The sequence below is a fragment of the Dipteris shenzhenensis genome, chromosome 9 (assembly GCF_047967505.1).
Source record: "Dipteris shenzhenensis isolate YYH24624 ecotype China chromosome 9, Dip_SZ_1.0, whole genome shotgun sequence".
Classification (NCBI taxonomy): domain Eukaryota; kingdom Viridiplantae; phylum Streptophyta; class Polypodiopsida; order Gleicheniales; family Dipteridaceae; genus Dipteris; species Dipteris shenzhenensis.
This window is the reverse complement of record NC_141604.1, coordinates 8,112,732-8,129,018: the sequence shown is the minus strand read 5'-3', so window position 1 is coordinate 8,129,018 and position 16,287 is coordinate 8,112,732. Positions and strand designations below refer to the sequence as shown.

Below are 16,287 nucleotides of genomic sequence, written 5' to 3'. Positions count from 1 at the left end.
GGAAGAGTGTAGGGTTGACCCTAACCCTACACCCATTCCACCCCCTCATTCTTCTTCTTTCACATATAGCCTCCACCCTCTTTCCCATTCTGAGCCCTACACAAGACCCTCCTCCCTCTCCATCGACCACCACCATACTCCCATCCTCACACGGTGAGTTATTTCGAGCCCATCTCGCGTAGCGATAACCTAGCCATCCACCCACCGTCCATTTGCCCTCAACAATCCTGTTACATCAAGAAAGACTTGGAGAGCGCTCAGGTGACCATCTTTTCCTCCCTTTGGATTTCCGTTAAGTTTTCTCCAACCCCCCTCCCCCTCCACCCCCCCCTCCACCACCCCCTCCATCTCCCCCTCCACCCCCCCCCCCCCCCCCCGCCCCCACCCCCACCCCGCCCCACCCCTTGCAACCCCCCCCCCTCCACCTCCACTCCCATCCCATCCCCACCCCACTCCCCCCCCCTCTCCAACCCTCCCCCTCCACCACCCCTTGACCCCCTCAATCCAGAGAGAGAATGTCTTACAATTCCTACATGCAGAGAGAGAAGCTCTCCAACTTGTATAGATACCCCATAATGGAATGAAGCCCACACTCTTTAGGACATTGTGTTGAGTTCTACTTGGGTATTTCAAGCAATTGTCTCGTGTCCATGCTTCCTTGCACTCCATGTCCAAAAGCATGTCCTAACCTTGCAACTCCTCCTCCCCTCTCCTCCAACCTTACAACCCATCCTCTCCCTCTCCTCCTCCCCCCTCCTCCTCCTCCTTCTCCTCCTCCTCCCTTCTCCTCCTCCCCCCTCCTCCTCCTCCTCCTCCTCCTCCTCCCTCCTCCTCCACCTCCTCCTCCTTCTCTCTTCTCCTCCTCCCTCTTCCACCTCCCTCCTCCCTTCTCCTCCTCCCTCCTCCTCCTCCCTCCTCCTCCTCCTTCTCTCTCTCCTTTTCCCCCATGCTCTTACATCTTCTTCCTCTCCCACTCCTATGCTCCCCCTAAACCCTTAGTTCCTCAACCCTTAACCTCCATGATCTACGAGTTCTCCACCAGGTACTCTACCCTGAACCTTCGATCCTCCTTCTAACCCTTGAACCTCTTTTAAACTCTAGAAACTCTCTCTAAACCTTGGAACCTTCTTCTAAACCCCGAACCTCCCTCTAACCCTTAAACTCCTCCTAAATCCTTCAACCCCCAATGAAGGCGAAAGCCTTCATGAACCCCAACCATGATGATGCATGTTCCTTTCACACATGCATGCACTATGTTTTCTTACCACACTTAAGCCTATATCTCTCACCGAAACATGACTCGAGGTCCTAAGCTGCTACACTTATACTACAAACGACAACATTAGTATATCTATAGGTGACAAAAAAGCCTCAGAATCCTGCATACTAATAATACCCTGCTCTTTCTGTGGAAGCCATGCAAAAGAGCTAACATTTGGTACTACTATCAGGGAGACTAGCTTCTCAAGTAACGAGTAAACATATGCAAGTATGTGTAAAAAGCAAACTACTATGAACTTTCACAAACATAATACCCAAGGGCAAGGAGAGTAAATTTTTTTCCCCAATTGTAGCCAAACATATTAACCACAAGCATCAACCTTGGGTTACTACCTTGAGAAATGTTCTTTATTTCTTAAAAAGAAGCCACTTGAAAAACAAATCAGGCTAGGTAACGGACATGAATGTGTAAAGCTTGCAATTTTGATCATTTCACCTTTTTATAGAAGAGCGATCCGAGCTAACCATGAAAAGTTATGGCTCGGGAAGAGTCTAGGGTTTGACCCTAAACTCTTCCCATGAAAAGTTATGGCTCAAGAAGAGTGTAGGGTTTGACCCTAACCCTACACCCATTCCTATAAAAACCCATTCCACCCCCTCATTCTTCTTCTTTCACATCTAACCTCCACCCTCTTTCCCATTCCGAGCCCTACACAAGACCCTCCTCCCTCTCCATCCACCACCACCGTACTCCTATCCTCACACGGTGAGTTATTTCGAGCCCTTCTCACGGAGCGATAACCTAGCCATCCACCCACCGTCCATTCGCCCTCAACAATCCTGTTACATCGAGAAAGACTTGGAGAGCGCTCAAGTGACCATCTTTTCCTCCCTTTGGATTTCCGTCAAGTTTTCTCCAACCCCCCTCCCCGTCCACCCCCCCTCTCCACCACCCCCTCCATCTCCCCCTCCACCACACCCCCCCTCCACCCCCACCCCCACCCCCCCCACCCCTCGCACCCCCCCCCCCCCCCCCTCCACCTCCACCCCCATCCCATCCCCACCCTGCTCCCCCCCCCCTCTCCAACCCTCCCCCTCCACCACCCCTTGACCCGCTCCATCCCCCCCCCCTTCACCCCTTCACCCCCTCTCCACCCCCCCATCCCCCCCTTCTCCACCATCCCTTCCACCCCCCCCCCCCCCCTCTCCCCCCCCCCCCCCCCCAAGCACCCCCTACCCCCCCTTTCTCCCCCCCCCCCACATACCCCCCTCCTCCCCCCCTCTCTGTTCTCCCCCCCACCCACCCCCTCCACCTCCCACCCCCCTTTTTGCAACTCCCCCCCTTCCCCTCCCTCGTCGGCCGCTCCTCTCCCTATCTAATCTAAGGGCCTAAGGCCCTTGCTAACTAAAGGGCTAAGCCCTTGTTGCAGCCCGCACGCAGGGCAGTGCAGTGGTGCACCCGCGTCCGCGTCTCCATCCTCGCTCCTGCGCCACTCCCTTCGCCCACCTCTCTAACACTCCCTTCCTCACCACCTTACCTCCTCTCCTCGTTACCTCCCCTCACCACCTCTCCAACCCTCTCCTCCTCTTCACACCCCCCTCCCCCTCAACTGCAACACCCCCCCTTCTCCAAATATGCCGCCAACCGCTAGCCCCCCCCCCCTCCTTTTTTTAAAAATTAAAAAATAATAATAAAATCTAACCCACCCTAAAACTAACCTAGGTTAGGTTAGTAACTTAGGTTAGGCTAGTGTTACTTTAGGTTAGTAACTAACTACAGATAGTTAGACTCAAAGGTTGGTTATGTTAAGTCTAACCTAACCAGTGTCAAATAGATTAACTGTTGTTAGGATAGGTTAGCTGCTGTTAGGTTAGGTGGAACTGTTATTTGGTTAAGTGTTAATCACAATTAGTTTAGGTTCAATTAGGTTACACTAACTATTAGTCACAGTAACTGTCTAGTTACTTTAATTGGACAGTTAGGCTAATAGGCTAGTTACACTAACAAGAATACCCTAGTCCAATTTCCTCGATTGGACTTAAAGCCTATTTATACCAAACCTTTGACCAAGAGACCCCCCCCCACCAAAAAGACCCCATTTTACCCCTACTTCAACACTTCGTATCTCGCCATTTAGGACCCAAACTGGACCTCGTTTGAACCACGGTTTCACACATAGAAACATCAAGCTATGGGGCATTTTTCCAACCCATTGTACACCATTTCGGCATCCCTAGCACTCGTTAATTTGTGCCCCTTGTGTGGGTCTCTTTTCGCACTAATTCGCTCATATATTTCCGTCGTGACCGATTGACGATCCGTCTGCACCGGCACATTTCCTACACATGGGCACATGAGCCAAAATAAAAGAAGAGGCTCTCGCAGACTATGCAATGTATAATGAAGGCAATTCGTTCAAGGAAGCCCATAGTGCAGGTCTGCAGGAGGCAGGTTGCTTGGTGGCACGAGCCGTGAGGAGACAAAAGCACTTGATGGTGGGGAGACTAAGGGGTGGGGAGGTGTGTAGTGAGTCAGGGGTAGTGGAAATAAACCGACGGGGTAGCGGAGGTTTGTGTAGTAATTAGGTTAGGGGCACGTAGGGTAATTGAGTTTTATTAAGGGTAAGGTAGGAAAAGCAATTTATGAAAAAATAGACATTAAAATTAGGATACGTTTAGGATAATAATTAAATTAGTGTAGACTCTAAGCTTTAAGAGATACAAGGAAAATATGAGGAAGAACGAGGGAAATTTAGTAAAGAATGTTTTTTTTTTAAAGGGGGAAGCAAGGAATTTAAGGACATTGGGAAAATCAAAGGGAAAAAAGGGAGAGGGGGTAGAGGAGAAAATGTAAAAGGATAGATGTAGAGGAGAATTTTTTAAGTAAAAGGATAGGAATAAAAATAGGAAAATACTTAAATTTAAGAGGGATTAATGAACAAAGGTCATTAGAAATTAGGGAATAATTTTTTAATTTTCTTTTATAGGGAGATAATTTATTAAAAAAAAGAATGCATAAGGAAAACTTGGGATGATCAGGGGAAGTAGGGGAGAATAGGGAGATTGGGGTGGGGGGGGAAAGTGGGGAAAGGAAGTAGGGTAAAGTGAATGTAAAGGGGGAAAGGAATAGAAGTGTGTGTGTGTGTGGTTATATATTCATATAATTTGCCCTCTCCTTTTTCCCTTTTTTCCTTTTTCCTTATTGATTTAGAATGCATTCCACTTTTATGGTTGCTGTTTTAGTATCATGGGCTTTTATAATGGGCTTTTATAATACTCTTTTAGTGTCATGGGCTAGTTTTGATCAACCAAAAGTGATTGATTATAGTCCTTAGCCATAATTAAACATGAGCGAGTAATGTATTGGATGTTCAAACACTTACTAAACAAGAGACGTTATCATATTGGAAAATACATCTTATCCAGTGACGAGATTACACTCATCAACAACTTCTACATCAAACTAAACAACAAAATGACATTGGACAAGGTACACTCGATAAAGAATTGGGTATGCCAAGTAATATTTCATTATAAAGTCATATTATATGACAAGACAAAAACCAAACAGTTGTACACTAGACAAAACATTGTTAAGCATGAATTTTTGTGACATGGATAACAAGTGGGGAGATGCATTGTAAACCTTCCTTCCCAGTGTCACGTGTATTGTTCTAACATAATGTTATGCTGGATGGTGGCAGGTTAGTACCTCTCCTTCAATTAAATATGACAAATTTCACAAACTTTGATGATTATACTTGGGTATTTATTTCAACAAAATTATTTTGATTGATTTTTAGATTTCTGGAAATTTATGAAAAGATAATACTTGAAAAATAAATTTACCATTCGATTGAAATACCACATGACAATTTGAAGCATTCTATTATTATACAAAGTAATGCTTAGAATCAGATTTATATTAATTCAATAAGTTGAATAAAGTCCAACAATGTAGAGAATTGATTTGCATACGTCTTGTAAACACACACACACACACACGCGTGCCCATGCACCCACATAAACTCACACACAATCTCCTTCGATGATGTGATGTTTCACCCATCCTCATTCCTCTCTCTTTTTCTTTTAGCTTGACATCTCTCATTGGATCATGATATGTTTAGACAACATGGTTCCCTTGCTTAACCTCCTTCCCTAAGCATATTTGACAATTGCTTTTACCTTCTCAAATAATGATATGTTTGGCCATGATGCTTGGCAATGATGCTATCCCATCCCCTTCTTCCCTTTGTCTATTCCCTTTAGCTATTAGAATGCCTAGTGTAGTGAAACAACAAGGTCAAACCAGAATGGGTTTTAGTATATTTCTCTCTAGAATATGCAAATTTTTTAATGTCGTGTAAGCTTAACATAACTAAATAGTTAGGGGAACCAAATCATTTTCTCAAATATTTTTGGAAAACATTTTAGGTAAAAATCATTGTGAATGCCTAAACTTAAATGAATTAATATATTTCGAGAAACATCCACGATGCTTGGCAATGATGCTATCCCATCCCCTTCTTCCCTTTGTCTATTCCCTTTAGCTATTAGAATGCCTAGTGTAGTGAAACAACAAGGTCAAACCAAAATGGGTTTTAGTATATTTCTCTCTAGAATATGCAAATTTTTTAATGTCATGAAATAGTTAGGAGAACCAGATCAATTTCTCAAATATTTTTTGAAATTTTTTAAGGTCAAAATCATTGTGAATGCCTAAACTTAAATGAATTGATATATTTCGAGAAACATCTACACATGGAGTAAGATACATATTATCTCCCTTTGTATAAAGATTTAAGTCAAGGTCCATTACTTAGCACCTCATGCAAAACTATTGATTACTATGGAAAAGATTATGAGTATTGTGTGTACAGGTGTGTGCACTTGTGCATGTGTGCAGTGCTTATGCATGTGGGTATGTGCTTGCATGTGCGCATATGCACATGTGAACATAGGTTCGCTTGGTATATGAATTATGTGAGGCCACAATACCTTGTGTCTTTACCATTTGATCAATGAGAAGATAGACAAATTTGTGCTCCAAGGTTGGTTGTCTTTAGGAAAGCTAATGATCACCATGTATGCATGAGATTCACAAGAAATAAGGCAATGGATAAATTTATATTCCAAGGTTCATTGTCGTGGGAGAATCTAATGGTCATATGTGCTACAAATTAGTAATTTATTAAGTAGGCATGAGACTCGCAAGAAATGAATGCAATGGAAAAATTCAAAGTTTAGAAAAAAGAAGCAATAGAAGCTCGTAAGGTGTTAAGAGTTGTAGATAATAAGTGAGCTTGGTCATGTAATCATGAACATAGCATGCACATCAAGGTACAAGGGAAGGAGAAAAAAGAAGATTTGGTAGACCATTCCATAAGATATAGCGTTGCATGTAGAATGGAAAGCGACCAATGATTGATTACAAAAATGGGGTGGTGATACACTATCATTTTGCTTAGTTCTCATCTTCGTTATCTCTCCTTAGCTAACCCTTATAGGTCTCATGGGCTAAAGGCCATATCAATGCATTAGAGATTGGTGATCGAATCATTAGTAAGATGAAGAGAGTTTTATATATGTTTAAAGCACTGGAAGTCCTTATGAAGCAACGAGATGACAAGATCACAAGGTTAGGTGGGAGGAAATATTAAAAGATCTAATTACTTTCTCTCCTAATCACTGCAAACCTCTTCGCTTCTCTTCGCCTCTGCTCCACTCACATTCAATGCCTCCCTCCTCCCCCTCTCACTCTCTCCTCCTCTCTCTTCCCACTCCTCTCCCTTCCCTCTACCTTCCACTCCTCTCTCCCCCTTCCTCCCCTTCTTTTCCTCCTTATCTTCGAGAGGCCTTCACAGCCCCCCTGCCTGCACTCTACTGCCCCCCTCCTCCTTTTATACTGTCTTGGAGGACCTTTTGGATTCGGAGGCTTCTCGAAGACGCCTCCAACTTGCTGCACCACCAATCGACTGCCTCCTCCCCATCGTGTCGCGTCCTCCCCATCGCGTCGCATCACCTTAGCTTATAAGATTGACCATCGCGTTGCCTTACCTTAGCTTAATTTTTGGTGCACGCCCCCAAAACACATAGAAATTAATTAATTGCGAGTTTTCCTCGTTGGGAGGCCCTATTCAAAAGAAACTGACCTTGGATCTTCTTAATCCTCCTCTCCTCTCTCAATGTCATTAGTAATGGTTTTCTTTTGGAGCAAGTGTTTGGGCTTGAAGCGATATATCATTTAGGGTGAACATGAGTTGTGAGCATTGAAGAAGCTTTATGTGGTGTCACAAGTTGTATGATGAGTAGAGAGCTCTAAGAGTTATTTAGAAGGGTGGAATTTTTAGTGAGTGCTTTAAAACCTTGTTTTCCTTAGTTTTTCAAGGGATAGAGGAGGGACTTCTAAATATGATCGAACTCTTGGAAAGTGAGAGGGGTAGGCTTGGAGCAAGAGAGTTAGGTGGGGGCACATGTGATGGAGGTGGGATGTGGATAGAAATAAGATCAAGGCTAAATTCTAGAAGATCAAGGGGTGAGGAAAGAAGGGTTAGATTGGTCAAGCAAACGGCCAAAATATTGATTGACTTTGACAATGATATGTTTAGACAATCCACCACATGTTATCTTTGATTATGACGAGTTGTCTCTTAAGCATAAAGTTTTGAGTATTGCTTGCATGCCTTCTTTTGGATTAAATAATAATATTTTAGTGAGTGGCAAAGATGGAGACAATCAAAGAAACAATGCTCTAACTTTCAAATACGACCCATCTCTTGGAAAGTGAGATTGGGAAAGGGAAACATTCTGTGGCACATGCTATGGAGGTGCATGGTGGATGGAAAGAGCTTGGAGGGTACATCTTGAGGAGGCAAGGAAGTAGGGAGGATAAGGCTAAAGACAAAAGGCCAAGCATCTCCTCTTTGATTGTGATAAGTATGGAAAATGACTATGCCTCTCTCTCTCTCTCTCTTTCTCTCTCCCCTTTGAAGATGTCATCTTTTCTTCGCTCCTTTCTCTTTCTCTTCTCCACCTTGTAATCTCTCCTTGGATCATGACATGTTTAGATAACATGGGACCCTTGCCAAACATGTCTAGCAAGGGGAAGGAAGTTTGGCAAGGGTGCCATGTTGTCTAAACATTTCATGGGTGTCCTCTTCATTCCTCTCTCTTTTTCTTGTCATCTCTCCTTAGATCATGACATGATAGTGCCGTTGTCAAACCTCCTTCCCCAAGTATGTTATGCATTTTCTCTTTCCTTCTCAAACAAGGATATGTTTGGCAATGATGCTACCCCATTGCCTTCTTCTCTTTGTCTACTCCCTTTAGCTATTAGAATGGTGCTGCAATGAAGTAGGAAGGTTAGATTGAAATAGGTTTCAGTATACTTCTCCCTAGAATATATAATTCTTTTTATGTTCAATGTAAACTTAAGAGACTAAATACTTAAGCAGCTTATAGCATTTTCAATGATTTTTTGTTTGGAAAACTCAAATCTTTTAGGTAAAAATCATAAAGGAATCCTAAACTTTAAAGGATTCATAAAATTCTAGAGAAATTTGCACATGGAGTAAGACACATATTTTCTCCATTTATATAAATATTTAGGCAACATAATGTTTATATGTCAATGACTTCTTTTGCACCTCATGCACAATTTTTGTTTTCTATCCACACATATTTATGGCCTTTAATAACTATTAAGGCAACATAGTTTTTATAAGTCAAGGTAAATTCCTTTGCACCACATGCAAACTGTTGATTATGATGTAAATGCATTATGTATTTTTCATGTACATGTGTGCATGTCATTTGCATGCTGTGCATATGCTTGCCATGTTTGTGTGTGGGTGTCTATGTTTGTTTGTGTGCATGCATACATGCATGTGTGAACATAGTAACTCTTTGTAGGTGAATTGTGTAACGTTATGGTAACTTGTGTGGCTCAATGAAGTGATACACAAATTTGTGTTCCATAATGGTTGTCCTTGAGAAAGCCAACGAAGATTAAACTCTACAAACTAGTAATTCAACATGTAGGCATGAAATTCACAAGAAATGAATGTACTTGAAAATTTCAAATTCTAGAAAAATATAACAATGGAAGGTTGTAAAGCGTTAATAGTTGAAGATAAAATTACAAACTTAGAAAGCTATAGAGCCAAAAAAGTGTAAAACAACATGACATAAATAATCATAGTAAAGTAATCCACCAAGGTTACATGTAATCCTCCTCTTCATTCCATCTCCCTAGTTAACCCTTAGAGGTAATATGGGTTGAAGGCCATATCAATGGCATGTTGCCACAAACATTGATGATATCATCACTGGTGAAGAGGGTTTTAGATTATGCGTGTGAAGAAATCGTAAAGAAGCAGGGATGAAAAGATCATAGGGTATAGGTAGGAGCAACTGTCAAAAGCAACATAAAATTAGATCTAAGCAAAACAAAGATTTTGAACCCTCTTACTCCTCTCCACTCTCAATGTGGTTTTCTTTCGGAGGAAGCATTTGAGGGGCGTTGAAGTAATAACAGTGAATAAACTAAGTAGAGGCATGAGTTGTGAAGAGTAAAGGTGAAGAAGCTATACTTGGTGGCACGAGCTTTGAGATGAGTAGAGAGCTTTAAGAGTTACTTAGATTAGAAGGCTTATTTTGGATGTAAAATGGAATTTTTAGTGAGTGCTTTAGAAACTTGTTTTTCTTACTCATTCAAGGGAGAGAGGAGGGACTTCCAAAGATGTTTGAAATCTTGGAAAGTGGCTTGGGGAAAGAGAGTCAAGGCAATGTCACATGTGATGGAGGCGAGATGTGCATAGAAGTAAGATTGAAGCGAGACTCAAGAAGCTTAAGGGGTGGGGAAAGGAAGAGCAAAGCTGGTCAAGAAGGGGGGTAGGATATTGATTGACTTTGATGATGATAGGTTCTCACAACTCACCATGCGCTTTGGGTGTCTCTTGCTCTCTTTTTCTATCTTCTCCACTATGCTGTCCCTTGTCTTGTATCAATTTTCTCATCTCTTGTTGGCTCATGATATATGTTGTAACAGCAGGATGGCTCCCCTTTGCCTTGCATTGTCAGTTTTGCATCCTTGAGAGATGATGGCGATGGGGTTGGGCAGGAGTGTCAGGGGCTTTTGTATGTCCTTCCAAGATGGGGCAAAGGTAGGAAAGCGGGGAGGGAAGCAGAAGAGAGGTTATAGAGGAAGGTGGAGGGTTTGTGGCAATGAGAGGAAAGCGGGGAGGGAGCAGAAGAGGCGTGCAGGAAGGGGGGGGGGGGGGCAATCGGAAGAAGCGAGCGACGGAGCGAGGAGGGACAGTGGGAATTCAAAAAGTGGGTAGGTAGGGAATGTCACACAAGGAGGAGTGGTGGGTGGTGGGGCCAGGGGTCACGGGAGAGAGTGGGGTGGGGGGCCAGGGGCACACGAGAAGGAGTAATTGTAAAGGGTGGAGTTAAGTAAGTACTTAAAATAAAGTTGGGGGGGGGGGGGTGCGAGGTAAAGTAACTACTTAAGGGTCAATACATGCGCTCCCGCCCTTTGAATTGTTGTGGCAGGGACTGTGAAAGCTCAAAAGTGAAAAAAAAAAAAAAACTTTAGTTCTGCTTTCCTGCCTTCCTTCCTTCATCCGCCATAGCCAAAAGCTTCATCCGCCATAGCCAACAACAGCTTCATCCGCCATAGCCAACAGCTTCATCCGCCATAGCCAACAGCTTCATCGCTCCTCCCTTCAACCTGCATTGCTCCCCCCCTCCTTCCTCCCTCCCTTCTTCTCCCTTCCAGATCGCTCTCTCCTCCCTTCACCTCTCAATTTCCTCCCCCGCTTCTGCACGATCTCCCTCTCAGCGACTGCCAGCCCCGTGACAACGGAGTGCGAAGCCTTTCCGCGAGGCCAGCGGAGTCGGACGCCATCGGAATGCATCACGCAGGGAGGAATTCCTGGGATTGCATCGCGCAGGGAGAAATTCCTGCGACGACAATGTCGATTTGCTGCCCGACTCGTCTCTCAATTTGAGCTCTTCCCTGTGAATTTTTTGACAATCCTCCACCTGCATTCCGCACTCCTTGCTCTTCCTCCTCATTCAGGCTCCCTACAATGTCATCCAAGCCCCGAACAATCTCCCCCTTCAGATTTCGGAAGCCTTCCTCCTTTAATGGCGCACTGCCGGGCCAATCGCCTGCTTCAATGACTTCCTCGCACGCCTTCGGATCTAGCTCCACCTCTAAAACTCCTTCCATTTCGGGACGGTCCTTGACTCCCGGTAGAGGACGGAGTCTGCCACCGCCAACTCCTCCTCAAAAACTCCATCTCAGCTCGAACTCATCAGTTGGTTCCGTAAGTCCGAATACTCCAACGTCAGAAAAAATGGACTACATTGGCAGGTCGAAAGAGAACGTCATTGTTACTGTCCGCTTTCGCCCCCTCAGGTGGACGCATTTGTGGACATGCTTATTATCGTTGCTGTCAAGCCATTCTGAACTCTAGAGTTTTCGCGCATGGACTTATTCTGGTCCTTGTAATGTGCTGCAGTGCAAGGGAAATTCAAAAAGGAGATGAGGTTGCTTGGTATGCAGACGGAGATACGACAGTGCGCAGTGAATTCAATGCAGCCACCGCCTATGCCTTTGGTAGTCGACTTTCCGCCTCTTATTTTCGTCCACCATAGCAAGCGAGCACTGTAGGCTGGCTTTCATCGTCAAACAAAACAAAATTGCAAAATTGTATCTCGTTTTCCTTTACCCACCTAAACTTGTGGACTACTTTCAGATCACAATTTTTTTCGAAGAGTTGCTCGAAATTGCACGCCTCCTGCAGCCGCTGTAGTTTTTGTTTGAGACACACCGTCTACCCCTACAAATTTCAATTTGTGGAACTTTTCTGGCCTTTGTTCTCCGTCTGCGCATCGACTTTTGCTTGCCCTACCGAAAATTTATTTTTTGAGTGCACCAACGTGGTCGTGTCGATGACGCGTTGAAAATTTGTCGAAATCGACGGTGAGATTGACTCATTTCTCCAGAGTATGCAATTACCGGGACATCGAAGGAGAGACTGCACATCATGGACAATTTTTGATGTATTCTTCTTTGGGTAGATAAAAAAAATCAAAATCTACGTTTTTCTTGTCAACCCTAATTCAATCCTCCTTCTTTGGTTGGCTTGATATCTCTCGCTAGAAACATAGTCATCATCTCCAGATGCATCGGGCTGTACGTCATCATGTGGCTGCCAAACTGGCTGCTCATTGTCTGAATGCCATCAAAAGCATCAAGTAAAATTCAGACGATAGTGATGGCTCCACATAAAATTTGAAGTAGAAGTGGGATGCATCATATTCTTTGCAATATTTGTATGAGGACAGGTCTACTTGCTGTAGCTACTTCGGCTTTGGTGCATAAACAGAACTGGAAATTACAGCAGAGAAGGTATGCAAAAGCACTCTTTATATAATTCTACAAGGACTGGAAAACCTTATTCAGGGTGAGCTACAAGCATCCACCAAATGCTGGGCACACTGCAGCCAAAAGTTAAGCTGAGAAAAATGAGAAATATGGGCCATACTCTCTCTTCTTCTGACTGTCCCCTTCCACCTGCTGGGCCAAAAAATATGGCCTACTGGAAGGGGCCAGGTTAAGGTCAGGCCTGTGTGGACAGCCCAACCACAGGTCAGGCTGTTCCAGTCCAAATAGAGCAGCAATGTAAGAGCTCGTAGACACCAATGCTCAGCTATAGAAGCAAAAGTACCTGCACACACACACCCCCGCCTCAACCACCGAGTAAGAAGTTAGAACCCCCATCAGTGGGTAGGGGAGTTTTTGTTCTCCCTCTCCAGCCTCTCCTCTTGCTCTCCTCTCATAAGCTGTGTCCTTGGCACTGCAATGCTCAAGAAACCATGTCTTACTCATGTGGAAGCTTTGTGAGGATAAGTGCAGCCAGCTGAGTAGAGGACAATGCGGCACCCATCGCCAATAACTGGTCATGGATGACCTTGGCCTTCATTAAAAATGGCTGCATCAAGCTCCTTGCAGAATACTCAAGACCGCAGAGCTGACCCTGCAACGTGACTGCCTGCAGAGAAGAATCCTGAGCATAGAGATCCTCTAATTTGGAACATACTTTAGAAGAACAGTCTAAGGTTTGCACTGCCGGGGAGACCTCCTTTGTCTGCACCAACGCTGTTGCACCAATGCCGAGTGTGCCTTAGAATCATGTTCCTCCCAATCTTGCAATTCCTCAAGGAAAGCATCCTCCTGGTCTTTGGTCCAACGCTTTGTGCTCATAGGACGTTCTGGCTTCTTCTCATGGCCTTGAATAATTTCCCAGAGACCCTTACAGGTGAAACCCAGCCAACAAACCCACCAACAAGGTCTGTGACTTGGCTGACTTAACACGACCAGATCTGGTCAAGTTGGTTGATGTGAACTTGGTTTGGGTCCTGGGTTGGCCTTAATCTGCCCATTATTTGGCCTAGGCTTTGGCCCATACAGTGGCCTATACCAAGCCCTAAATTGCCTCTACCAAGGCTGCTAAAGAACTATTTGGCTATACCTCTCTCTAGGCGGGCACATCCACATAGTAGCCCTCACTCACCACATATGAGATGCAATATATTCTAATAGGTCAAGCCTTGATGCCTCTCATATGGGGCTCAGAGGTAGGGCATTGATCTCTATGGATCCTTCCAACTTATTCTCGTTTGCAAATTGAAAATATATTGTATTGATTTTGAGACATCTTGTGAGTGATGCACTGAAAACAAAAATTTGTAAACCATGAAGCAAATGCGAATTTGAACCTTATTTCAAGTGGCTATTGTTTCAAAATTTCAGACTCGGTCCTCCTTGTGCATTGCCCAAGGTCACCATGAAGCATTCAGAATACTCTTCCAACTGAATGTGATCACAAAAAGGACATAGGATCCAGTTATAGCTTTCACAATATAGAGCTGTTGCTCTCTTTCCCAGTGCTACAATAGCAATGCATCACTAAATATTTGCTCGCAATATGAGCAATGCAACAGCATATACCCCTTTTCAAACCTGGTTCCTGTGAAGTTGGACCTTCATCCTATTGCATAAGACTGCATGTGAAGACACTACATTCTTGTTTCATCTCTGATTTTTGCTGTCATATATGGTGGCAAATTCTTGCTCACCGATGTTATTGGTGCTAGCATTATTATTTACTGTGTGCACTCTCTTTGAATGAAACCCCAAGAAGTTGTACAAGGATACATGAGCCCACCTATGTTGCCTGTTTGTACGGCTGAGCCATACACTGCCTTCTTGTGCCGCCTGTTTGTACGTCCTTGGTATGGCTGGCTGTCCGTGCTTGTTCCCCTCTTTATCTGTTCGCTTGGTCTCTTCCTCTTCTCATCCCAATCATGGAATGTTGCTGCTCTGATACCAAATGTGAAGAACTAGAGTTTTCAAGAATGCAAATGTGTGCAATGCATGCAGAATTTGAAAGCCAATTGGCCCTCCTACGGGGGAAGAGTGCCCCCGTGAGAGTACTTGCTTCTATCTGACCTACATGCAAGGTGGGAGAGAGATGGCGGATGAATGCAAGGTGAATACAGAATGCTACGTGAGATTCAAAGTGAAGGGTGATACCTCGTCATTAATATCCCTTGAGATCACTCAAGCTCCATCTTCCCATTTAGACCTACCCTCAACCTATGACCATGCATCTAATCTACCATGCAATGCACCTTAATGCACCCTTCCCTTCCTATTGCCCCTAGGACCTAGACAATTTGGTGTGAGAGGTTGGGGAGAGAGAGAGAGAGCAAGAGAGAGTGAGCTTGAGAGCTGAAAGCTTGATAGCTTGGTTGCAATAGAAGAGTGTAAAAGAGTACAACAGAAAGAGTTAGAGATAAGGTTTTGTCCTAGTGACAAAACCTTAGTAGTCACTAACCATAGTTAGTGAACTAACTGCGGTTAGGGAGAAAAACCTCTTAAAGAGGGAAAAGTGTCCCTAACTAGCTTATTAAATTACATTGGTCACTGCTGAATTATATCTATAATTCTAACACCCCCCTGCAGTGCCAATGTCATGTACAAGGCTGATCAATCACCAAACGGATATAAGTTTAGGGCACTGCGAAATGCCTCAAACTTTTCACGTGGTAGTGCTTTGGTGAAAATATATGCAAAACATACTGATCTCTCCTGCATGCAACTTCTCTCTGACGTAGTGATAGTGAATTTCAATGTGCTTCGTGCGAGCATGAAACACTGGATTCTTTGCCATTGTAATGGCACTCTGACTATCAGTGAGAATTGGAGAAGGACCCTCCAAAGACAGATGAAGATCAGCAAATAGACGTCGCAGCCAGACACATTCAACTGTTGCTGTGAAAGTTGCCCTGTACTCGGCTTCGATGAGGTAGCCACTGTAGATTGTTTCTTGCTCAGCCAGGGAATGCAAGATTTACCCAAAAAGAAACAATTGCCACTAGTGGACTGCCTAGTGTCATAATCACCAGCCCAATCTGAATCACTGTAGGCATGCATCTGCAAGTCAACCCCCTTGGGAAATAACAAGCCAAAAGACTTCGTGCCCTGCAAATAACGGAAGATGCGCTTAACTGCCTGCCAATGCATAGTTTTTGGGCTGTGCATATACCTGCTCACCTGAGATACTGCAAACTGAATATCAGGTCTAGTGTTGCAGAGATATATGAGGCATCCAACAGCCTGATTGTAAGATGTGGCATCAACTGATTCTCCTGCATCATGCATTGTGAGTTTCAGCCCCGGCTCCATGGGAGTGGCTATGGGCTTACAATCATGCATGTTAAATCTGTCCAAGAGTTTCTGCACATACTTGGACTGAGACATAAGAGTGCCACGTCTCTCTTGAGAGAACTGGATCCCCAAATAAAAGTGAAGCAGCCCCAAATCTGACATGTCAAAGGTGGTCTGCAAATCAGCTTTGAAATCTGCAATTTTATCTTCATTGGACCCTGTGAGCAGTAAGTCATCGACATAAAGAAGGATGACTAAAATTTCCCTTCCATCCATCTTGATGTAGAGGGTGCTCTCAGTAGGACATTGTGCAGCCC

The 16,287-nt window shown here is 44.2% G+C and overlaps 1 protein-coding gene across 4 annotated transcripts in view; it reads left to right on the top strand.

Moving 5' to 3' along the window:
• The first annotated feature begins 10,782 nt into the window (after positions 1–10,782).
• Positions 10,783–16,287, top strand: part of LOC147898142 (kinesin-like protein KIN-7E, chloroplastic) — a 77,557-nt gene continuing 72,052 nt past the window's right edge. For all 4 annotated transcript variants that reach the window (XR_015541494.1, XM_087378878.1, XM_087378877.1 and 1 more), the window contains exons 1-2: positions 10,783–11,650; positions 11,754–11,851. Coding sequence is in view for 3 of the 4 variants with exons in the window: in XM_087378878.1 (XP_087235004.1) it covers positions 11,319–11,650; positions 11,754–11,851 (430 nt within the window). In the remaining variant the exon portion in view is untranslated. The remainder of the gene's footprint in view (positions 11,651–11,753; positions 11,852–16,287) is intronic.